The 25,517-nt window shown below is 37.8% G+C and overlaps 3 protein-coding genes across 3 annotated transcripts; 2 read left to right on the forward strand and 1 right to left on the reverse strand.

Moving 5' to 3' along the window:
• Window positions 1-158: 158 nt before the first annotated feature.
• LOC105693048 (splicing factor 1-like) lies at window positions 159-6,011 on the forward strand. Its single transcript, XM_012412704.3, has 9 exons — window positions 159-456; window positions 709-861; window positions 1,472-1,547; window positions 3,317-3,469; window positions 3,566-3,672; window positions 3,768-3,934; window positions 4,025-4,183; window positions 4,266-4,534; window positions 4,619-6,011. The coding sequence occupies exons 1-9, from the start codon at window positions 273-275 to the stop codon at window positions 5,172-5,174; spliced, it is 1,824 nt and encodes a 607-aa protein (XP_012268127.1). The 5' UTR covers window positions 159-272; the 3' UTR covers window positions 5,175-6,011.
• Window positions 6,012-6,098: 87 nt separating this feature from the next.
• On the forward strand, window positions 6,099-9,029 carry LOC105692652 (sorting nexin-4-like). The gene is made up of 10 exons (XM_012411981.3): window positions 6,099-6,345; window positions 6,830-6,936; window positions 7,019-7,235; window positions 7,385-7,490; window positions 7,566-7,675; window positions 7,747-7,884; window positions 7,972-8,182; window positions 8,273-8,405; window positions 8,477-8,591; window positions 8,663-9,029. The coding sequence occupies exons 1-10, from the start codon at window positions 6,265-6,267 to the stop codon at window positions 8,711-8,713; spliced, it is 1,269 nt and encodes a 422-aa protein (XP_012267404.1). The 5' UTR covers window positions 6,099-6,264; the 3' UTR covers window positions 8,714-9,029.
• Window positions 9,030-11,901: 2,872 nt separating this feature from the next.
• Window positions 11,902-15,618, reverse strand: LOC125501358. The gene is made up of 12 exons (XM_048656850.1): window positions 15,475-15,618; window positions 15,186-15,387; window positions 15,022-15,089; window positions 14,741-14,945; window positions 14,536-14,651; window positions 14,254-14,449; window positions 13,880-14,185; window positions 13,548-13,789; window positions 13,342-13,429; window positions 12,656-13,167; window positions 12,302-12,561; window positions 11,902-12,184 (listed from the first exon to the last, which is right to left on the reverse strand). The coding sequence occupies exons 1-12, from the start codon at window positions 15,616-15,618 to the stop codon at window positions 12,133-12,135; spliced, it is 2,391 nt and encodes a 796-aa protein (XP_048512807.1). The 3' UTR covers window positions 11,902-12,132.
• Between the last annotated feature and the right edge of the window lie 9,899 nt (window positions 15,619-25,517).

A 25,517-nucleotide genomic window follows, 5' to 3' on the forward strand; every position in this document is an offset into this window, starting at 1 on the left:
ACGCTGCCCATTCAAATATCCGAGGATATCGAATTTATCAACCATCGATGCTAACAACGAGTAGTTCCAACTCGAGTTTTAATTCATCGTTTACCAAAAGGTAGCGCTCCTCCTCGTCAAGATCAAGACGCAAGCGTCGCAAGCCACACAGTGCTGCCCAGTGCTGCCTTTCATTTAAGTCGCCATCTTTGAAGTATATCGAGCTTTTTTCTGTCTTGTGCGTAGCGAAGTTCATAATTGAGAGTAAAATTGGAGCCCACTAATTACCGAGAATGAATCAATCTCGAAATTTTACCTCGCTTTTAAACCCAAGCTATTTACAAAATGCTCAAAACGCCGCAGCGGCAAATGCTGCGGCAGCAGCAGCCGCTGCTGCAGCTGCGGTATCAGCGGCTATCGCCAACGGAACACAAATCAGCCCGAACAATTCCCAAAACAGAAAACGTGAAGTTGAAAGTAAGTTTACATTTTATTTACCCACCTATTCGTAATTTTTAATGTTGCCGAATGAATTCAAGTCGCGTACTGAATCATCTCTCGTTTCCGCAGGGAATTCTACAAATAGGTTATCTTTTATTCTGTGATCAACCCACAAAATAAATCAAAATTACACAAGTAACTTTGGCGTAAATTTATCAAACTGACGAGTCACACAATACTCAATACTTTTATTTCATCAGCCTACTAATGAATTTATATTAATTTCAGGTGATGTAAAATCAGAGAAAGAATCACGTGAGGAACGAAGGAAGCGTAGGAAGACTCGATGGGGAGGCAGCGAACATGACAAGACATTCATTCCCGGCATGCCAACAGTTCTGCCCACTAACTTGACCCCAGAACAGGAGCAGGCTTATTTGTGTAAGTTGTATTTCATTGTATTTTTTGCGATAGGGACTTGATGTATATCAGATGATTTAGTTCGTACTGATCAGAAATAATTTTCATAAATCGTTAGTCTTATGTAGAATTTTTTAGATCAAACAATCCCTCAAAAGTAAATAATAATGTTACAATGTGTCTAAGTAAGTATAAATTTACTAAGTATGAAAATTCCTGAGTGGTGATGGCACGAATTATCTTCAATTAGATAATGGATAATTAGTAAATAAAATAATTATTTAACGTTTGAGCTGATCAAAACTTTGATGTTGAATATTCAAGCGTTCATTAATATTAGTCTTCATTTGCAAGCCAGACTTTTTACCACCCTAATGATATTTGAGTATTATTGATCGACAATGAGAGAATATGACAACCTTGGTTTCTACTACAGTGTGGCATTACAATATAAATGTCATCGATTTACTTGATTTTTTAACCAAAATCCTCTCAAGGTTTTGATTCTCAGGCAGATATCCTACAATATTGAAAGCTATATAGGTATACATTTATAAATGTATACAATTGTGGCAAATTGACATTGTCTAACTGTTGGGGTTTCCGCCCCCTCTAACCCGTTGGTTTACAGTTCAGCTGCAGATTGAGGAAATCAGCCGGAAACTCCGCACTGGTGACCTCGGGATACCGCTAAACCCTGAAGAAAGGTTTGAACGAATCTTACGTACCAAAAATGACCATTACATACCTACAGAACTCACTGACCACTGAGTAACCATAACTCAGGGTTCTAAAGTTTTTAAATGGATCTACTGCGCATAAATTAGTGGATCTGCAAACGACAACCCATTCTCAAATCCTGGGGCTTGGAAGTTTAGCCCTGATCTTCACTGAAGATGAATTATGATAATATTGGTTTGCTCTAATCAATTTATCTTACTATTTCATTTTTATTAAATACTGCTATAACATTTCATTCACTTGACTCCTCAAAAATGCTCATTAACTTCTACCCGAGTCAATTCTAGTTAATAACAAAGTCGGGTGAAAAAATCGAATTAATGCTTTCTGGAAAATTGAATGGCAGTGTTTAATATCCAGAGGGCACTCTCGGCACCTTATCTATACAATTATTACCTAACCACTAGGGTGCGAGGTTACAGTCGAGGAACGAGTCTTGGTTGGGTTCATGCACATTAAGTTTGAACATGAGTTTTTAGGTTTCATAGAAAATTAATATTGCAACAGAAATTCAGAAGTAGAAATAAAGACAGTTAAGACTACAACGACTAAATTCATCCTAATTGTTGCTTGTCACTAAAACGTGACTGATCGAATTTCAGATGCTAAATACTGTTGGTAGAATATTTTGAGAACGTTACTTCATTAGGAAGGTGTATTATTTAATTTTTATTTTTGTTGGAAACGGCATTGGTTACAAACAACATCTCGTGGGGTGTCTAGAATACCGTGATTTGCACGGTACCTGAGTAAACCACTAATTAATAATAATCACGACTTCAATTTACCGATAGCATACCGCAGCACATCTTTACTACTAATGAAACAAATTTAATGGTCAGATTACAGGAAAAAAATGAACGCGTAAATGTTAATCTAATCAATTTACTTGATCCATCGATCTAACGTTACTTTCAGGAACAACTTGAATTAATCTCCAGTAATCTCTTAATCTCTTGATTTATTCCAATAGGTTCTCACTAATTCACTTTTAGCTGGACGCATTCTTGTATATTGTTGTATTATCGTTTGTATATGTATAAAGCGAACGTACATATATGACTAATGAAACAAAATTATTATTTCCTAATAATCACAGGATTTACCATAGCAGCTGACATCGTATCCATAGCTGCCGTGCGCAAATTATGCCGCAGCCTTCCAGCAGTTGCCTACATAAATAGTATAATAAATATATTGCCACGCTATACGAGTCTATGATCAACTAAATTATTATTTCAATCTATTGGCAGGGTTGGAAAGATCTAAGGGGCTAACTCACAATAGTTCCCCTAGTATCTATGTTCTTTGATTTGCGGGTACACTCGCTAATAATAATAACGTCGGTCATGCTGCTACGTTCTAATACTGATATATGAATGATGTCCATTTTATACGAATAGTGATAAAATTTTCAAATAATTTTGTTATCACTTTAGCTGCATATCCATAAACTTGACAAGTTGGTCATAATTTTCTGAATGCGACACATGAGTTATCCATTGGAGTAAACAACACTTAAGTCAATTGATTGTATAGTTCAGTTATAGAAGATTCAAATATTTCTAGACTAAATGAGATTACGAAATTGCCCTTCTGATCGATTCTTCATTTTTACAAATCACAGACGAAAGTCACGCTTGAGGTACTGAAAGATTAGAAGTTCAGGTTGCTTGTACGCTAGTACCATCTCCCTCTGAGTGAGGTGTGATACTTTTTCATTTTTTTTTTTCAGATCTCCATCTCCTGAGCCAATATACAGTAGCGATGGTAAGCGCTTGAACACCCGAGAATATCGCACGAGAAGGAAGTTGGAAGAAGAAAGGCACAATCTGATTCAAAAAATAATGAAAATCAATCCTGAATTCAAACCGCCACCAGATTACAAGTAAGGTTTAAAGTCTCAATTGATGATTATTGAAATGATACTATCCGTAAAACAGTCATAGGAACGGATTTTAATGAGTGATTTCGACCATTTCAGGCCACCCATAATACGTGTACATGATAAAGTGATGATTCCGCAAGAGGAGCACCCTGACATAAACTTTGTTGGTTTGCTAATCGGACCACGTGGTAATACTTTGAAATGTATGTAGTATCTTTCACACTTTGATGTTTGACGATCATGAAACATTTGCATTATTATCATAGTCGTTCTGTGTTTTTTGTGCTTATTTTTCCAGCAATGGAGAAAGAAACCGGTGCCAAGATAATAATTCGAGGCAAAGGTTCAGTGAAGGAAGGTAAGGTTGGAAGAAAAGATGGTCAGCCGTTACCAGGTGAAGATGAACCACTGCATGCATATATTACTGCAAATAATCTTGATGCGGTCAAAAAAGCAGTTGAAAGGGTATGGCTGTCCATAATTTTTATTGATCAGATAATGATGAAATTTATCGAATATTTACATTATTAATGAACCAATTTTATCCATATCCAGATTCACGAGATAATTAGACAAGGGGTTGAAGTACCCGAGGGTCAAAACGACTTACGCCGTAATCAATTACGTGAACTAGCGTTGCTCAATGGAACTCTTCGTGAAAATGACGGACCTCGATGTACTAATTGCGGCGCAAGTGACCATAAGTCTTGGTTGGTGAGTATTATGTCTTGCTATTGCTTAGATCATCTTTAATTCAGTATTTGTGGCTTCTATACTTGCAATACTGTATTTATAGTGTCCGGATAAACCAAATGTGACGAACAACATCGTTTGCTCGAGTTGTGGAGGTGCGGGACATATTGCAAGAGATTGTCGTTCAAAACGACCTGGTCAAGGTGGACCAGCAGCTGCAGGAATGGGAGGAATGACACCAGGAGGTGACAAAGCTAAGATTGATGAAGAATACATGTCTCTTATGGCTGAGCTGGGAGAGGGTCCACCACCCGACAGATCTAAGGGTCATCAGAGAACTCAGAGCACAAATTATCCAGGTCTCTTCGACAGGTAAGGCTCTTCTTACTTTTTCTGAAACGTATAGTATGCCCGTGACAACTCGTCTTTCATGAAACAACTTGTGACGAATTTTAGACAACAAGCGCCCAGAGCTTTGATGGCTGCCCCGGCTCATCCACCGCCACAGATGATGCAAGGTGGTCCGATGATGCCTCCACCTGGTATGGCGCCTCCGCCATGGACCCAGAATGATGTAAACAGCATGAATGGCATGAATATGCAATGGCAGCCACCTGTCAGTATGCCTCCACCGCCTGGAGTAATGCAGCCTCCACCTCCTCCTCCCGGTTCTACCACGCAGCCTAATATCCCTCCATTGATGCCGTGGATGGCAGGAAACAATCAGCCTCCACCTCCTGGGCAGATGCCTCCTGGGCAAATGCCACCTGGAATGGGAGGTATGCCACCTTGGCAACAGGGGCAACAGAGCCCGATGCGTCCTCCGCCTCCAGGAACCGCACCACCTCCTGGATTCCCAGGATGGCAGCAGCAATCACTGAGTGGATGGCCTCCAGCTGCGCCTGTACCACCCCCACCTCAACAACCAGCACCTGCACCTCCGGGTATTGATTTGAATAGCCTACCTACTTTGTTGGCACAACCACCGCCACCACCTCCGCCGACTAGTTAGTGCGAATCACTTTCACTTTACACGATTTAATTTAGAATTACCTTCTTTGATAACCTTACTATGAGAGGATAAGCTTAGTTATTAATCATAAACTTTATTGGTACAAGAAATCAAGGTCGCAGTATCTTCTATTCGCTGTTTAGGCTGAGATCCATTCAATATGTTACTCCCTTCTTTATATTGCACAGAACAAATTCAGCGATAGAGTAAAAATGTTTTAGCAACTGAGCAGCAAAATTACATGTTTTTTTGTTGGGTCGGACCATAGCTATGTACTACTTTGAGCTTTGACTAGAAGACAATAAACTTGTAGCATGGAATGAGATTGATGATTTTAATCTTGTTAGGTTGAAAAGCATATATCTTGATTTCTTGGGTAATAATCGTCTCTTAAAAATAGAGTTTTGAATTTCTCTTTCATGAATGTCCTAAATAAAAATTCAGAATTTGGCAAGAATTTTAAAGCAAGCTATTTAGCTTTCCTACCTTTTCAATTGCAAGGTAAAAGATCAATCGTTTTATGACGACAAATTCCGGTAGTAGGTAATTCTTGGTTTGTAATGAGATTTTTTTGTTGAGGAATTCATAGTCTTATTCTTAAAATAAGTTACCTAATATACCTTTATATGTCTACAATCACAAGGCGTGAAATTTGCAAGTTAATGTGTAATTATTAACACATCTATTTTCTACGGTTCAAGCCTTTCCAGTTTCTTTATGTCGTAGTTTTCAAATCCTAACGAAGTCCTCTGCGTAAATTGAAGGTAACACGGGATAATTATCACTGTATGTATTTACCATGTAACATATTATGCAACAATAAAAATACAAAAGCAATTTTCGTCTTGCTATTTAATGTCCCAATCGTACGTACTTCTCCTTGGTACTACACACGCATTTGACGCAACGGTAGATGGCGGGCATCTGGTTATCCAAGTGGCGTTAGCTGTCCACAATATTTTCACAGTTGGCTTTTACGTTTAGCAGAAGCTCATGGACATGTGATGTGATCCGAGTATTTGAGGTGGTCGTGAGTGTTGATAGATAGAGAAATTGTAGATCTCTTTATAGTCAATAGCGCGTTAGAGCAATGGAAGATATTTTTCAAAACGGAAATTACGATATATTAGGAAATACTAATATGACTACGTCGGAGGAAATACGCAAGGAGGTAAAAACCGCAAAAACTTCGCTTCCACGCATATCTCAGCTTCTGTCAGAGGGACGTCTGTCACAGAGGCGATTCTGGGGTGATAGCCCTAGAATGGGGACAACGAATCACTGAAATTATTTTTTAACGTTACTTTTTATGATTAATCACTTTTGATCATTTAACAGCTGTATCCCTGAAAAGACTTTGGTAATAGGTGAATTACAAAAATTAAAACTTGTCATAACAAATCGAATTAACTGTTGCTTGAAGAAAAAAATTTCATCCTACGTTGAAGGCAGTAAACCCGAACATTTCTATAACAACAATACCAAATCGGCTATATTAATTATAAGTCATAACCAGAACGATTTTAGTTATCTTTAGCAGTCTGATGCTCATCAAGGGTATTGCTACATCAGTCAGTCCATCGCTGTACTAATGTTTTACCAGGGAAATGAATTCTTCAGTTACTTGGATTATTTATTTATTTATATCTCTGCAGGATTCACTCTTGGATCATATGGAAATTGTGATAGTAGAAGCTGAAAAACGAGCTAATAGTGCATTGAATCTCAGAGAGTTTTACACAGTTTATCTTGTTGAAACAAAGTCAGTATGCTATACACCACGATCAATCTGATATTATATGATGTACGTCAGATTTTTAAATAGTTGAGCATTTTATTTTCAGAGTAATTGACCCAGATTTTAGGGGTGCTCTGACACGGCTAAGTTCTTTGTGGAGAAGATACACTGAATTTGAACTGTTGAGAGCTTATTTGGAAGTATCTTATCCTTACATAGTCCTACCACCGTTACCAGAAAAAAAGGTCCTCTATGGCTGGCAGAAGGTGGCCACTGATACATTCGATCCAGACTTTGTTGATCGGCGTAGAGCTGGGCTTGAGGTTTGTGATCCAAGCCTTACAATTGCTCGAATTATAGTATCTTGATTCAAACTATGATCCCTATAGGATACAATTTCTCACAGTGGACGCCGATTTGACTGATGGATGCTGTGTTGACCTGCACCTTCTAATTGATAATTTGTTTATAGAATTTTTTGCTTCGAGTGGCATCACACCCAGTATTATCACATGACGAACACTTCATGGGTTTCCTCCAGCAAGAAGATGAATGGCGAGAGAGCATTAAAGAAACTGGTAAGTCTAGAGTAAAAGAGTTCAACTGGCATGGATTTATTCGCTATTAATGATGAATTATTCTCACATCTCTAGGCTATTTACAAATAGCAGAATCTAAGCTCAAAGCTCTTAGCGTGGCTGTGAGACTAAAAAAACCTGATAGACGTTTTGAAACAATCAAAAATTACGGAATCGAGTTACAGGTATGACGTCAAAATTCAAAGATTATATCATTCCTTCTTCAGAAAATCAATAATTGTCTTCGTTGTTTCAGAATAATTTGTGCAATCTTCTTAGAGTTAGAGCACGTTTAGTTGAAAAGCAATATGGACTGTACAAATTACATGCTAATTACGGACGTGTGTTTAGCGAATGGAGTGCCATAGAGAAAGAAATGGGAGATGGCTTGCAGGTACATATTTAATCCACCTTCACTTCTACTATCCGGGTTTCAATCCATTTTACATTCACGTCGAAAACACATTTCGTTTTCCTGTAGAAATCAGGTCATTACCTGGATTCTATAGCCGCGAGTATCGACACTGCATTAGAAGAGGAGGAACTGATAGCAGATCAATTAAAGGAGTGGCTGTTTGGAGCATCCGCACTTCAAGGAGTAGTTAGACGAAGAGAGGCTCTGCAGCTGGTTAGAGATGAGGCTCACGATGCTCTTGTTGCTACTCGCGAACATAAAGATAAAGTGCAGCAGGGTAAAAGCCATTAATCGTCCATTTTTTTTTCGAATTAGATACTGACAAACAACGTTGACTGACTCACATATTGTATCCTGTTGGTTTTAGGTAAGACTGGTCTCATGTCTCGTCTCTTTGGATCTGTCGATACTGAAGAAGTACGTGAATTGAAAGTACACCAGCTGGAGCAGAGGATTAATCAAAGTGAAATAGCTGTGAAACAGGCGGATGAAGATTTAGAGTTAGTATCATTTATCTTGTTCAAATGATTTCAGTTTACCAGACTGTTGATTACTATAATTTTGTATACAGATCTTTTTCCATCAAAGCAATGGTAGATATTGAAAGATTTCAACATCAAAAAGTCATTGACTTGAAGGAAACTCTGGCTGCATACTGTGTGCTACAATTCAAACTTGCTAGAAAGGTAATAAAATTCCAAATTCCATTATGATTTCGATAAAGACAATGTTGTATTTTTTGAATCATTATTTCCAGGGCCTCCAGACTTGGCAACATATCAAAGATTGTCTAGAAAGTATGCCGTAAGTTACCTATTTAACGAATTTAACTTCTGAGTACAATCTGTTTTTCTTAATACCATCACAGAATCTCAATCGTTCCATGTCACCAATGTACATCTACATTCCTGCATTCATAAGCTTGATTACAATTGATGTAAGAATAAGACTAATTGTAAGATTAGTCGATACTCTCATTCAGTAAATATTAGATAGGTATTATAGTATTCACGTTGTATATGGATATCTGAAAAAAGCACTGTTTAGTATTTATATGTATTTCATTAATATATATATTCTGTTGTTCCACAAAGTTTAAATAAAAGAAAACTTATCCTACCGAACTTGTAGTATCTATATCAACAATCCCCAGTGTAGTATCAAAATTTCAAAATGTGTTCAAAAAGTGATAGTGATTTCGGCTAGACGTTACCTGCAGTATTCTCATTCTAACTTTTAAAATTAGAAAGTCAAAGGCTTCGCTTGGGAAACTCTCGCCACAGTAGCTGGATTGGTAATCTAGAAGTTTAATCCGGTTGAACGAGATGAGATTTCAGAGGTGTTCAAGCCGTTCGATTGGAATATTGTTGTTGTTTTTTTTTCTAGATGAGCTTTTTTTATTTTATCAGCTCAAAGGAAATCCATTCCATTATTGGAACATTTTCATATCACATAATACAAATTTCGCTCACGTTTCCTCTGTTTCACTAGACTCGTTTCTGATAGCAAAGATTTCAATGAAACAACAAAATATAATTATCCTTTACGCGAGAAATTTGCCAGTGTAGAGCCTTGCCATAGTTCCACATTCTAAATTTACAAAAAAAAAACTACAAAAAACATGAGGAATCCGACGCTCAGGCGTCGTATGTTGAACATATCTATGGTTGAAATATATCTATGGTTGAACCGTCTAATATAATCGTATTGCACGTATGTACGTATCATATTTGCGATCATTTAAAAGAAAACAAAGCATTTGCATACAGATTCACTAATGGTTCAAATATCAATATACCATATCCAATTTACTGCAAAAAAATCTATTTATTGACAACTAAATTGCGATAAAAATGATATTAAGCTGTAGTATTTTGCGCATTTAGAAACGTTTGAACGTTTGCATGGATTTCAGCCGCACTTAAATCTGACGCTTGTTTTAGTGCACATTGCGGTGAAATACTAGCTAGTCAGAAGACCGCATACGTGACCGCAAATCATGGGCGCATTGTATGTACTCGAAACTAACGGGGCCTAGTAACCAAGGGTTCCTCCTAGACACATGTAATCTACGACGATGACTTATGCTATGCAGCAAACTACTGTATTTATCTACTTCGATCGGCCGATTATTCTGCTCGGCTGCCTATTGTACCACCGGAATAGATTAATTAATTGCATCGCTGCCGGCTTTCCATAAAGGAATGTGTACGTACGCCCGGTTAGGCACATATGGATATAGGTATCTATGAAGTTTGGACCAACGTACGCTGAAACGGAAATTGAGAATATTTTTATGATAATATATTCGAATATGATTATAAATCTGGTATTATTTCACCGAATCGTGGACTGAATCTGTCAACGACCGAATGATTAGGACCGATAATAGAACGCTGTGGAATTAATCGTGGTAGTTATTATACGGTCACCATTCTCTCTTTTTGAACAGAATGGATTGAACCGAGTTCTGTTTTTGGGAGTTTCGGTAGAATAATGTCATTGCATTGGTTCAGTTTATTTGGGTAATTGTGCGGGTGCCTTGCTTCGCTTCGCCACTATAATCGCGCAAATGCGGTGCCAACTGGCCCTGCTGCAGTTTGTATAAATCTGGAAAGTATATATGTATGTATACATATACATTGTATATTTATTCTCGTCAAGCAGTTCGTGAATTCACATTAGCACACGAGTATAATAGTGCAGTGATTTAGCAATCTCATTAAATGCTTAATCACCGCTATTAATTACGCACGTGCTTGTGTACGTGGATTCTGAAGCATTTTCAAAAATATTACCACAGTGTTTTACCAACCCACGTGAATTTCGTGATGGGGTCTATAAAAAATATGTTTCTGGCAAAGTTATCATTGAAGTCAGGGTCAAACAAGATATGTCTATACGGATATTTTTCTGGAACTTTTGATTTTGCTTATGGTGCATAGTTCCGTATAAGTATACATATGGCGACGAATGTAATATTTGCTGCGCATTTTTCAAAAACAATGTATCATTTTCGAGGGTAACCGTAGTGCTTCAACCGATTCAAACCATTGCCCGTCCGATGTAATCCTGAAACCACCTGAAAGCCAGAAAATTCAATGTGATGATTTACAATTATTTTCTAATATTGCGTTTCTGTTACCTATTTTCTTTGAAAGCTGAATTTTTCTTTTTTTTTAATGATCTTACATATGCTAAGAGAATCAATGTCTTGTTTTTTTATATTTCTCCCTCCCCCACGTAACCGAGCTTGGTAAGACCGGTTGAAAGAGTGTGCGACGATTTTTGTTTGTTTCGAAATGTAAAAAATGAAAAGTTCTAGAGATATGCCCGTATGCGTTAACCGAACTTCCAGTCGATATTAAAATGTTCACATTCATTCGTTTATCTGTTCTTGTAGGAAACGTCCATGAGACACGTTCATAATTCACATACTGTAACCCGGATAAAAATGCATAATAAATTTTATAAACAAATAAACTTCAAAAATATATGTTATAATATAAGGATTATACAGACTAGGGATTATCGTATCGATTAACATATAATGAACTGAAACGGCTGCTGGAGTTTACGATGGATGTAGAAATAATTAGATCCAACGAATTACTTCAGTCTTCAATAGACTGACTCATTGTCAGATATATTATAAGAAATACGAGAGAAAAGAGCCCGGATCGTGAATAGAAAGAATAAAGAGATTGAAAAAAAATTCAAATACGTAAAACTAGACTCCGCAAGGTACAATGATTGCTGGACTCGCGTTGGAATTATCGTTCCTCAACCAGATTTTCCCCATGACGTATACTTTTACAGTCAGTTATAAGCATTCGTATGTATGTGCGTCGTATACATATAGCCATTGTTGGTACAGTATTTTTCCAGTTTTTATCCTTCGTTAGAAGAAATTGAATAAGCTTATCCCATCTTGAAAAGGAGGAGAACCGAATTCGTGGTATCTGGCCAAATTTTTGCTACTTTTACCTTTATTTTATTTGTAAATATATATTTTTTCTTCGTAATGTATTTTACAAGAAAATCAGATACATTTCGAGGGCGTTGTTCGATGATTTCGTGAAGTTTTCGTCGAGTTTGCTCCTCACCTTTTTTATTTATTTATTCATACTCGTTACATTTTGCTTTTCTCTATAGGGTATCGTTAGGAGGTGACGACTTCACTTTTGAATCACGTGATGCCGAGATATCCGTAGTCAATATCGTCTTTTACAGCATATTAGCGTAAATAGGGTCGCGTATTATGGTAATTCGGCTTCTTCTATAAAATAATAGTCCAGTTTTAGAAAAATTAATCCAATTTCGGGTGAACACATGGTTGAACGTTCGAAGGATATTAACATTGGATGATACTGCAGTGTCCGAGAGATCGGCTTACCTGCTCCAGATGTAAAAAAGTATCGCGATGCCGATTACCAATATTGGTAAGATAATCAACCAGATGAGATTAGATCCTGCTTCAGATTCCTCGCCATCGATCAGATGGATTTTTCGCGATTTATTGTAGTAAACGGATTCATCTATAATTTTAACTACGATCGTGTAGGACTCGCCGTAGTGTAAATCACACTTCGAACCCACGTTTTCAATGGTTTTGCTCCCACCAATTGTCAGCTGTTTATCGGTGATATTTCCGGCCTAAAAGAAAACCAGGATGAGTTTTCACCAGGCTAATTAAATAGACGAAACCACGTAGAAGAAAAGAAAAAATCAGAAGAAACGTCTGACTTACACTATAACTGGCGGCGATTAAGTTCATTACACTCGTCTGGTTGCCATTCGAATTTTTTGGCGAATGAGCGTCGCACGTTATTGGGCCGTTGACCATCACCTCAAGCTTTGTACTTTTAGTTATGTTCACTATTTCTGGAATCTCAACATTAATCAGTGTTCCATTGTGGCTGACTTGTAATTCTTTTCCATCTGCAAAAGCAATGGCTGTTCGTGTCCAAAACGATTTTTCAACCTCCTCGCTTCGAACGTTTTGATCAGTGGAGAACAGGGAAATCTTGTATTCACTAGATGGCAAAAGGTGTAGTTCGTACTTTCGGTCCTGTCTCTTTAATAATTTTGCTCCAAATATATCATTTGAACTTGGAAGTTTCAAAAGCTTTGTTCCGCTTAATTGATAAATAATTTCAAATCCTTTGATCTTTTTTATACTAATCTTTGGAAGCTCCCACTGCAAGTTTACGATTCCAGAAATCGAAGGTGTAACTAGAATATCTTCCGGTTGAGCAGGTTCTAAAAACATGAAAAGTTCAACGATAATTCGATAATATTTGCCATTGAATCGTCAAACTATTTTTCTCTTACAAAATCAACGATACTAGACGATCCCGATAATCAAAATCTACTTTGTCACTTCACTCAAAATCATTTTACAAATATTGCTCATGATAGACGTTATTCACCTACTTGCATTCCGAAAGTTAATCGTTTTCAGCGAGATGGGCTGTGTACATCCTAATTTTTCCACATCCTCATTTTTTGCGCAAACCTTGAACTGAAATACGAAAAAAATAGAAAAACTAATAAAATAGATAACTTTCATCATTCCATGCGAAAAGTTATTATCGGTATATACATGTGCAAATTAACTTTCTCAACAGCAATATCCGTACCAGGGAATTATTGAAGAGAATTTTTATGTCTTCGGCGCACACGAAATTTTCCCTCAGTTGACACATGATACTTTTGTCCGAAACGGATCCATTCCACACCGCCATACTCTGTGAGTTCAGATATTTTACCTGATATAATTCAATTTTGCCATTCGTGGGCATAGGTGGTAACCACCTCAGGGAAATGGTAAATGATTCCGGATCAACATCGAAAATTGTCACATCTGTCACCGGCGGTGGAGCTGAAATGACACATGATATCGAAAATCTGAGCACTTTTGAAAAAAATTTCTAGTCATTGTTGAAGCTTTGTTACATTTTTCTCCCATTACCTGTTGCCGGTGTCATCCAAGTTAGACTTTGATACATACGTGGATTCCGTGCAGAAGTCGGACTCCTCAAAGCATAAAGACGAACAGTGTGATTCGTGAAAGCAGTCAGATTTATAGCTTGCAAATTCAACGTGGAATGTTCTGTTTGGATAGCGTACACTCGTTTCATGGAATCGCTGCTGTAAAAAAACAGGACAGCAGCCCTTAACGGTCCTGATATTGTCGTGCAATCCTCAGGTGGACTCCAGGTCAATTTGGTAAAATTAATCATGAAACGGAAATTGCTAAATTTTGCAGTTGGAATATCTGGAAATGATAGAGTAGGGGTATAGATTCCTCGTTCTAGGAACCTTTTTCCATGTAGAGATACCGACCCGTCGGATGTGTCTCAAATTCATCCAAGTAAGGTTCGCCAGGTTTCGATGTATACGTAATTACGGTAACGTTATATCTCACGTAAGGATGCAACTTCTCGAACGTTACACTCGATTTTTGAACCGATTTGCGAATCACTACGTCTTTCAAAGGCGTGTCTTTTTTCACTTCTTCACAAGCCAGCAGAGTGACCATCTAAACACGTGGCAATGATATCAGACGATGCATTTTTTACTTCATAAGTTAAGAGTTTCGTTAGCAGCTCGTATCACTTGCAATACCTTTATCGAAACTTCGTAGCCTCTCAGTATTCCGTTCATCTTTATCGGAGGTTCCCATTCAAGTTTTACCGTCGTATCGGTTGGCGTGAATCTGAATCGTGTAATGCTATCAGGAGCTGTAACGAGATGAAGGAATAAAATGAACTAACATTGTATACATAGCCAGGTAGTCACATTAATTTGATATTCTGCTTTCAATTCTCACCTGCTTCGAGCGTGCAGACTATGACTTCGAACAACTTGTTCCCCAGATCTTGGATGTCTGCTATCGAAACCTTGTACTTCGAGAATGGATCTAACCGTGGGTGAGTTAAGTTTACTGGGAAATTACCTAAAACCAATTGATGCCCCAAGTTTGTTCCTACTTTACTTATGCTTATTTCATATAGAGCGTCAATTCGATCATTACACTGAAAAATATAAATCATCAATTACAACCATAAAACTGGTTAGGTACTTCAAAGATTAATGATTTAATTATCTCACTTCGGTAATTCGGCGTTTGTAAACGGTTAAATATGTGTCACCGGGCTCTATTTTGAAAAGATGGGTTCCTGAATATGACAAAGATAAATAAACTTTGACGTACAACTGACCACACATAAATTTTTCTCAATGTTCAACAGTTTTCACGACTCTTTGTATCTCACCTCTACAGGTTGTCCAGAAAGGAATCGTGTTGGTAAAAATTCTTATTTGATTATTATTTTGCGATGCGTAACAGATTCCATTGACCCAGATCCTGTGTTTTTTGTTCGGATATAAATGCGGAATGAATGCAGTATAATAATTTGAGGAATTGTTCGTCAGGGGACCGTGTTCCTCGATATTCTGGCGAGTGCTTTCTGGTCCCTAGAAATTAAAATATATTTATCGATCTATTCATCAAATTCATTCATCCGGTAAAGCGATTCATTGATTGATCTCGAATGAGATTACCACAGAGTAGCACAAATGCGGTAATAGATTTATCGGAGAATATGATGTTTGCCATGAGTTAGGATCATCTTTTGACTGTAGCTGCAAATGGACATTTATCCGGCAGTTCCGGTATAATTCAAGATTCGCATATTGAAACACCATGACTGCAGTATCATTTACGTACGTGACCTCCGGTGTTTCGAAAAAAGCTGATCCTGAAATAGACAACAATAATCCAGGTTATCCAAGTTATAATTTGAACTGTCAAACGAGAATTTTCAATGTATTCAATATCAAACCACCTGATGAATTCAGGAATACCGGCACCCCCCGTTCTTTTCGTACATCACAGGATCCAGTTATCCTGTCGCAGGATTTTTCATTACAAACTCCGCATGTACTCGCGTAATTGTGCCCATGGAATCCGATGTCATATTCTGTACATAAAATTTTCAACCACGCCGATCGCATAATTAGGTAAATTTGAACGATATATTCACTTACCGTCGTTACAATTTATTCCTGTGAATCCGCGATCGCACGTGCAACCGGTGGGATTACACAGCCACCAGCCCTTGCCGAGAAACGGACACGAGGACCCGCACAATTCTTTTTGTTCCTTCAAATATTCTGGCAATCCTGAGGAACATGAAAATTATTTTATTCGTTCATACCCAAGGCACAGATAATGTGAATCGAGATTGCTATCGATTGCAGATCTGGAATCTCACAATTAGCTGGAATTATTCGAACTTACTGCTAGTGTCCTGATAGATTGACTCGTAGTTCGTACGAACTACCGTGTGTCTGAATAAATTTTGACAAGATAACTTATTCCAGTTCAGCGCGGCGTCCCCCTTTTCCACTTGCTTGATCGTCAGAGTCGATGATCTTGTGGTAATTGGTTCTGTGAACGAAAATCGCGCTTGCTGTTGCGGGTCGATTATCTTCAGCCGATTTTCAACGATGTTACAACTCACCATCTGATTTACACAATCTCAATCTATCGATTGCCCACTGGCCTTTGTCGGCTTTGTCACCATCCAGTTCTGTGACAAGTTCTAATTTCACACGATTCACATCTATATTTCCCAATGTTACATCCAGTCTTTCTGTTCGCCAATCTAGTAGTCCATCAGAAGTAGAATTTTCGTCACCATGAATCCTCCCCACGTGATGTGATTTTTTCGAATCAGTATTCACCAATCTGACAATCAGACCACAGTGAACGCAAAGACCGACGAACAATTTAACGCAAAATTTATTACTCCTGTGAACAAATTTTTTGGTTGATATCAACGCGTTGTTTTCCGTTGTACGGATGTAGTCATCTGCAAAATGGAGTGAAAAAAATATCAATCTTCTTCTTAATTTATTTCAACTAATTTCTCGATTTCCGTATCTGCACTTACAGAAATGAAAACGAATTCGCGAGCCGAGCGTACTTCTGAACGATACGTGATTAACGTAATACCATTCGGGAACAATTACTCGTAGAAATGGTTCGTTGTTGTCAGTACTTTTGAAAATTTCTATCCTTTTTTCAGTAGCGTTCCAATTAATTCTGAAGGTCCGCCATTCGTCTGGACTGACGATATCGCGGGAATCCTGTACGGACAAATTGACGATCAATTCAATGGAAAGATGATCAATTCGAATAGGGTTCTCGCGATTATGTAATACCTTGTCGCCAGACTTTATATCTTTACAATTTCCACGTGAGACAGGTCGGTGCCACGGATTTGCTCCTTTCGGACAACTTCGAATAGCAGACTTCAAGTTTTTCCAACCACCGATTATCGTCCAAAAACAAGGACCTTTCTCAGGGTCCACATTTTCGCAGATAAATACATGTATATCCTCAAGCGCACGCACAGAGAACGCGATCTCGCCAAAGGATCCCTTCACTTCGCCCGACGAGATGTATTGTTGAGCATCTATGGTATTATTGATGACGAATTCGTAGAAACCTAAAAGAGATCGCAGTCATCGCAGTAACGCCTATCGACTTAAAGAATGATTGCCTATGTTACCTACTTTCCCATCTATAATCGAGAACAGGCAGCATTGGGTGTTCTTTGGAATTAACAGTTTTCCAATGTGGCGTTTCTTTCCATTTCAAAGAACAGTCAACCGAGTTTTGAATTTCACACACGGAGTGATGATTAAATTTCGTCGAGATGAAATCTGTAGAAGCATATTCATAAAAATATATATACATATGTTCAACAATTATTTGACCATGTTTTTTTAAATAATCCAAATGTCGGATTATTTGTAATTATTCGCTCAATTTCCTTCAAAACATTTTATCACACATAAACCTCCATCATATCATTTACAGTAATTTACAGTAATTACCGGTAGTTTGTGATACGTTGAATTTTTTTCCCACTTCATGATTCCAAACGAGTGCAGCGTCGAGATCGTCGGATATGCAAGTGATTTTTCTTTCCACCGGATATTCGGTATTCTCCTCGTTTGTCAAACGACGAATTACGATCAGCTCTCCGTCACTTTTTTTCGCGAGAAAAAAACATATAACCGCTACGGCCGTGAACCGGCAAGAATTATTATACGATTTCATGTTTATCCGATTTATCTTCAACATCTTTATGCCATTGTTTTTCAACTTATCGGCAATTTCACGATTTTCTTGTCTCAGGAGTAACGGTCTCGACTGACAAGGACAAAGTTAACTAATTAATATCCAGAACAAATTTCGTCGATTGTTACGACGTGACTAAATACTGAAGAACAAAGCTCGCGATTTTATAATGTCCCAACGGTACGATATCTCGATATAACCACTCCCATGGGATTTATAAAAAGACATCGGTTTTTTGCTTTCCTTTCAGAGTTCTCATACATCCTACCACCAGAATCCTGTGAGTCACTGCTGGACAGGACACCGCAAATTTGGCGAAAATTGATAAGGAAGTATCGCGTTATTTTTCCTTAAGAAAATTGTGTATTTTATAATATAATTGAATATACATTTTTGTACGCATATTCAATTTCTTAATATTAAATATTCAAATATACCGTTATCAATGCTTATTACTAATATAAATAATAATTAATCAAATTCTCCTAATTTTAGTACTAAATTGCATGCGTACACAGTTCAATATATCTACGGTACAATAGTTACGTCGTTAGAATAGAGATTCAATGTAACATGTGAACTTTGATACATTTTTTTGGTATCGTCTTTTTCGTGTTTTTTTTTTTTATTAAATAATCGACAGTTCAGTTTTACACTTAATTCAAGAAATTCGGTAACGGATTATTCTCATCGCCAGCGATTTTCTGACCCGATTGTGAGATAAAAAAAAAAAAAGTGGATATAGGTATTCGGTGTTTCGTATTCCCTATCAGCGACACCCGCGTTTTTATATATTCACCAATAAAAAGCCGGAACCACGGTCGAGGTGAGAAAGTGGAGATATTTTACGGGTAATCGATTGGGGGATCGCTGCAGATATTCTATATACATGAAATAAATTCACGGGGAAATTTTTATAACTGTCTATATATTTTGCGCACACTCACATGCCCCCACCAGTATAGAGCGTATACGGCCCCGCTACTGTACGGAAAAAAGTAGTCTGCAGAAAAAAAAATTTCCGCACCGAAGTGAATTCTCTAAACCGGTCAAAACCAGAACAGTGTATCACTTTTCGAGCTTGATTTTCTCGTTAAAGAGTGAACCGAAGTTGACTTTTAGAGTGAAACAAATCACAGTAACTTATAGCTTCAATAGATACGAGGACCTCAAATTTGGGAGAGGACTTTTTTTTAATTTCTTGGGAGGCGAGTTTTCAATAGAGAGCGTGACCGAGTTTCGGCAACCCAAGACCGAAATATGACGATCACAAATCGAACGAAAGTTTGGAAACTGGTCCATGTAACCGCCTAAACCAGCAGCTGCCCACCCGAATTTTCACGGAACCCGATCAACGATGTATCGCGATATCGTAGTAATATCCACTTTGGGGAAATGAAAATATATCGAAACGTAGGAATATAAAAGGAACGGTGGGGTGACGAAGGCTTTGGACGCAGCGATAGCGTAAGCCGATCCTTACTTATACGTTATCCTTTCGTATAACGTCATATCGATTTCAAGTGGCGAAAGTATAAGCGTCAGAGACACTTCTCGATTTCGCCATATGTGTTCCGATCATAAATAATTGTCTCTCGACGATCTCGCGTTATTATTGTGCTAATTGGTCGCGGCCTAATTAGTTGTCGATATATCGTAAACGTAAGTGAATTTTGAATAGGATTTCCCGTTTCGTGAGAATTACGCAGTCACATCGATGACGTATTTACACCAGAGTTGATAAATAGGGATTATGATACACGCAGTAGATACGAACGAGGAATTTAATCTGGACGCTCGAACGGACCACAGGGGTTCATTATCGTTCGGACAACGATCGGGATGACATCGTAACTGTGGATTCGTTACAATTTGAAGAAAGATCAGCAGCCCGCCGAGGTTAAAAATTCCAAAAACCGTGAAATCGATTTTCCAAAAGGTACCAAATAAAATCCCACTAATGCATGGTGGGTAAACATGAGAACCCCTGCATCCTGATAACACAGCTCTCCATTAAACGCTATTTATTTTTTTCAACAGGTGTTACAATCGGTTCCCATTTTTCCTATCCACTACGACTATGGTAATTTCACCAATTGTGAACGGTCCAATTCCAATTGCAGCTGAAGGTGAGAGTACGCGATGAAACAAAATCTTCAAAAATTTCCCGTAGTACTCGGCGGGGGTCTGTCTATTAGAAAAAAAATTATCAAGTTTTTCGCGAACGATGCGGCAAATCCAGAAAATACTTCGTGTAAACGAGTTTTTGGTTTCGAAGATCATCCTGTCACGCCGTTATGGGTGAAATTTTTCCACATAAAACTGATGCAGATTCATTCGCGAAGAGAATTAGTGAAATTTTTCGAATCCTTCCGACGGTAAGTGTGCTTCGATTTGGTGGCGATTCAAAAGGCGCCATAAGTTCCAAGGACTCGGTGTAAGCGGGCGGGTTCGTTCGGACGGCAAGGGGTAGTTTGTATGCAGGGTCGCATGAGGCCTAGCTGATTACAACAGCTTCCCCGTGAATTTCACAAGTTTGGGGTTGTCTCCGACCAACCTAGGTTTCTTAAAGCGAGCGTTTCGCCACATATACATATTATTACAGAGGGAAATTTAGCAGAATCGATTCCACGGCTTCTCGCACTCGTCATGATTCTCACTTCTCGTTGAGAATTTCGTAACACATTTAGTAGTAAAAACGAACCGAAAGTTCACCCTGAAAATATTTCAGTATAGATCCACTGATCGAAGACTTTAATATGTGTTTGAAAAGAAAAAAATTTGCTCTTCAGATCACATGCGAAAGGGGAAAGTACGTCTACTTTAAATTCCCTGATTTATTTTTTCATCGATCGACATCTTTTAGATGATATAAGTGTTATTCAAATTCCTAACGTCGGATTACCGTTACTCATTGTTTGGACAAGCAATGAGGAATTTGTAAGCTCCTTTTCTTCTCTTCGCATAATTTTTCAAACTTCTTCAGCGCGACGTCGCAATAAGATCACGGAAGTTTTCCCCGTCGCGTCTGTCCGACTCGCTTGTAGAATCCAGCTGGAATAATAATTATCTCGCAAACCCTCGCTCACGGTTCAAACCTCCTACGAATTTTGTAAGGTTATTTTTAAAAAGTGGGCCATACCCTCCGCGGACGTTGGTTAATTACTCTCAATGCAAATTGACTTTGGTTTAACGGTGCTTGACTAAAGGTACTTTATACACAATCGTTATACAGCCTCAGCTGTTGCTTCTGTACACAAAGTTTACAAACATTCCTAATTTATTTGATAAATAACAACAACGGCAATAATCTTCTACTTATTACAGAATTCGATTGCTCGCTTTTTTTTTTTTTTTTATAACGATTGAAAAATTCAACGAGATCAATTTACCTATTCTACAATGATTCGAGCGATAATTTAAAGATCGATATATAACCGGTAATAATAATTATTTTTATAGCAGTAATAACATTCACAAATAATTATAATTAGACTTTTCTCTTCAGCATAAAACAATGACATAATTATATTATTTGGGTCGCGTCTTTTCCACTAATCTTTTGCAAATATTTCTCTAAGTCGTGGGTAGTTATTCGTCAAAGACACTTCACCCGTGCCGAGGATTTAATGCTTAGGTTAATTTGTTCGAAGGTTCAAAAATTGAAATTCAGTCCCAAGTGTAAACCAGAGGTTTATGAATTAATTTCGAATGTGTACTCGCGGAATACCGCGGATTAAATACGAGGAGAGTTGGTCAGCTCGAAAGCTTTGCGGATATGATAATACAACGTATAGATCGCAATTCTGTTTTGAATGAAATGTCGCTCGACCCTTATCAAAAGCACCTCCAACTAATTTCGTCGAGAAGATGATTTTTCAAAATTTTGGAAAAAAAGTAGAAAAAAAAGTTATCGGCATCGCTTGAAAATCTGCACAGGGTAAATTCAGCCTCACAAGTCTCTAATTTTCGTTGAGGAAGTCCTTTATAATTTTTTGATACGTTCGTTTACTATATCCGCTCCCCCAACGTACGGTAGACAGTTCGGGTTTGCGTTATCGGTCATAAGACTCGTAAGACACATTAAAAAAGAAATCAGTCTAGCGAAACTGAATTTGTCGAGGAAGGTGGGAAAGAAAATTGCGAACCACGTTGGCGGACGCGAAAACGCTGGCGGGCGGTCCAAAGATTATGTAAATATAATGAAGACCCTGGGCGCCATAGCCTTTCTGATTTAATATAGGTAATATCTTCTAGCACTCGGAGCTTCAGGAAGTTGTCGGTATATTACGAGCTACTCGATTAACTTGTTCGTTTTGATGGAGATTAAAGCGCGTCCAAATCTGCGGACAGTTGCTATTAGGATATTATGCTATTATTAAACGCCTCTTGCCGCTAATGTAATGGATTCAATTTCACTTCTGATATACCCAATCGTAAGTAAAAATAAAAAAGAACAACTACTTGATTCTCATCAATAATTTTTTAGAACTGTAGGTAAAATATTAAAGAACTATTTTTCAAACGATTTCAAAATCGTGAAAATCACATTTCGTTTCTGTCAGTTGAATTATTCTCTCGAATTCAACTTGGCGAGATGATATTTTTATTTTTTTTTAGGATGGATCAATTGCTACTAGTGTGAATTTCCCTCGGCACGGCCGCTTGGGCAGTAGGAGACGAATATCAAAAAATTCTTCTGACTTACGGTGAGAAAATAAAACTCCGAGTGTCGATATCAGGTCATAACATATGCAATGAATATTTTCGGAACCGCTAAAATAACCTACACAAATTGAGGAGATAAATTTAAAGCTGTAGTTACTATTACTGGTTTTCCGTAATTTTAATTAAATGAAAACATTTCCCCTTTATTCAAAATATGTACGTACGTAAACATGCCCGAAAATAACCCGAACAAACGTACTCTGAATCTATCCTGATGGTCTCGCTAAACTTTCGACAATTGTCGCGTTTATAAGCTAACTCGATTTTTGTCTAGCCTAGCCACAGTGATTTTTCACTTGGCAATAAATGTTACGACTGTTAATTGTTATAATTTAGAAAAAAAAAAGGTAGGCCAGGTACGCCGCAAAAAGAACAAAAAGAAAATTAAAGATACTAGCTGATATATAAATTAGGATAACGTTACTGTATATCCATACACCTATACCAATTTACAAAAAAAAAAAAAAAAAGAAGAAAAGTCGAGACGTCGAATCAATATTTATTTTACGTGCTGCCGGGACAATGGGTCAATTGATGTGGACACAATCGGGAGCGGTAAATGAAACTATGGCTGAAAAAAACGAAATTAGCCGACCGACCCTCGTACAGGTAGAACACGAACATGTAATCGATGTTCGTATAAAGTCTGGTTTCGATTTCTTCTGTAATTGTTTGTTGGTTTTTTTTTTTTACATCTATAAAAAACTTTAGACAAACTGTCCCAGTCCTTGTAGATATAATACGTGTAAGATCTGCATATGAATATTTAAAGTGATCTTATGAATATTTGGATACCTTCAATTTTCACCACGATCAATTCGAGGGATAGAATGAGAGCGGAGAGGGTGTTTTTTAAAATTTTCGAGAAGAATTCCAAAATGGCGGTCACAATTAGTTCTAATTGGTTGGGTATATATGTTCAAGGTACACCCTAAATATTTCGGTTCGCAGGGGTAGGAAAAAGGTTAAACATTGTCGAAGAGCTTGAGCAGCGGAAGCCGCCCGTTACGCTTAGCTGAGATAAAAAATAAAAGGAAAAAGAGAGAGAGAGAGAGAGAGAGAGAGAGAGAGAGAGAGAGAGAGAGAGAGAGAGAGAGAAAAAGAAAAATGCGAATCCCCGCGAAGATATAATGAATTTGCCCAATTTTCTCCGGAACCCCCAATTGACCTAATAATTCTGCCTTGTACGAACTATCGCGCCTCGCTGTTGTAGTACGAATAAAATTTGGTCGTTTTCTCAGCCAATTTTAGCTGGATATACTGTTATATGCCCAAATTCACCATGTAATCATGGTAACTATACGAGATATTAACAGGCGTACCAGAAATATCGTTTCCGCGTCGCGATCAAAATGTCTCGTATAATTTTTTCACCACCGAGCGAGAATATCCTCGCGAGGTTTTTTTTTTTTTTTTTTTTCTCTACTTTTTCTTCCATGGGTCGGGGAATTTTTGCCATACAAACGAATCTACATACATGTATGCATATACGTAATTACGATTACTTGGAATCTGAGATTTAGAAACGTCAAGTTTTGTATGATAAAAGCAATTGGATTAGGGGTGGTTCACAGTATGCTGCACACAGAAAAATTTGCATAATTGCATTTGCTAGCCAACAAACGTAGGGTTACGCCGTTATACCTATACGGGGTAAAATCGACCGTTATATGCGAACGGACCCGACCAAAACTCTCTTCTCTTGGTTAAAACTCACCGAGCCTTTTAAAAACTTGTTTACATAAAAGTAAAAAGGACTTTTCGCAAGGAACTCGGCGAGCGCGATCTAAGGCTTTATTCGTCCCTCGTTCGTTCTTCGTATTAACCTACAGAGTCCACACCGGCTCGTTTCACCTGAGCAAAGTACCTCGCGAATGTACGACGCGTTCGTGATTTACTTTTTACAATTATACTTATATACGCACACCTGACGACCGGGCTATCGGTTGCTGATTTATAAGAACGAAATTCTTATCTTCATGACTTTGAGAAAAAAGCTCTCTTGCAGCTGCACGGACATAGCTTAACTCCGCATTCACCTCATTAGCCGCAAACCCACCCCCCTGGTGGCTTGCAAATTTTTTAGCCATATACGACGTTTGGACATTTACTTCAACTTTAACTCAATCGTGAATCTTATCATAGTTTTCGATGTTGTAATTTTTTTTTTTTAACTTCCTTTAAAATATCGATCATTTTCATAAATGTTGTTTTTTAGATGATGAAAAAAAGAAAAAAATACTTTGAAAAACGAAGATACGCTACAGACACGATTCACATGCAAAGTTCAACGCTAGCAGTAAATAGGGTTTAATACGTAAACTCCGAGGTGTTTTCTGGGAAAATTATGTATCCTGAAATTAATTCATTGCATGTATACATATGGTAGACCATTATATGCCCCATTTAGAGGGTTGTTGAAGCGACTCGAAGAAAAAAAGAATATATCCTCAAGGCTTATAACACAGCAAGGAAGTTGAGCTTTAAGGTTTATTTACTCAAGTAAGCTCCAGGATCCCAGAGCTAATAAGAATTCCTCATCATCCCTTCGACACGCTTTGTGTTCTACTATATTTCTTTTCCTCCGTGCTTCGGTTTTTTTTTTTTTTTTTTTTTTTTTTTTTTTTTGGTTTCAATTTTTCTTTTATTTATTTATTTATTTTTTTTTCAAACGTAAGCGATATTTAAGTAGCCCAAAGGGATCTGGATCTTCTAACTACCGGCC

The sequence above is a fragment of the Athalia rosae genome, chromosome 6 (assembly GCF_917208135.1).
Source record: "Athalia rosae chromosome 6, iyAthRosa1.1, whole genome shotgun sequence".
Lineage (NCBI taxonomy): Eukaryota > Metazoa > Arthropoda > Insecta > Hymenoptera > Athaliidae > Athalia > Athalia rosae.

Bases quoted from the DNA above. Each gene is read 5' to 3' on its own strand.
- LOC125501358 (XM_048656850.1), bottom strand. From the start codon at position 15,618: ATGGTGTTTCAATATGCGAATCTTGAATTATACCGGAACTGCCGGATA. The intron at 14,450-14,535 runs GTATTGCAAGTG...CCACGTGTTTAG, and splicing joins GCTACGAAGTTTCGATAAAG to ATGGTCACTCTGCTGGCTTG. The intron at 12,185-12,301 runs GTAAGCCGATCT...ATTATTTTATAG, and splicing joins CTTTTTTACATCTGGAGCAG to AAGAAGCCGAATTACCATAA.
- LOC105692652 (XM_012411981.3), top strand. From the start codon at position 6,265: ATGGAAGATATTTTTCAAAACGGAAATTACGATATATTAGGAAATACT. The intron at 6,937-7,018 runs GTCAGTATGCTA...TTTTATTTTCAG, and splicing joins GTTTATCTTGTTGAAACAAA to AGTAATTGACCCAGATTTTA. The intron at 8,592-8,662 runs GTAATAAAATTC...CATTATTTCCAG, and splicing joins AATTCAAACTTGCTAGAAAG to GGCCTCCAGACTTGGCAACA.
- LOC105693048 (XM_012412704.3), top strand. From the start codon at position 273: ATGAATCAATCTCGAAATTTTACCTCGCTTTTAAACCCAAGCTATTTA. The intron at 457-708 runs GTAAGTTTACAT...TATTAATTTCAG, and splicing joins CAGAAAACGTGAAGTTGAAA to GTGATGTAAAATCAGAGAAA. The intron at 3,673-3,767 runs GTATGTAGTATC...TTATTTTTCCAG, and splicing joins ACGTGGTAATACTTTGAAAT to CAATGGAGAAAGAAACCGGT.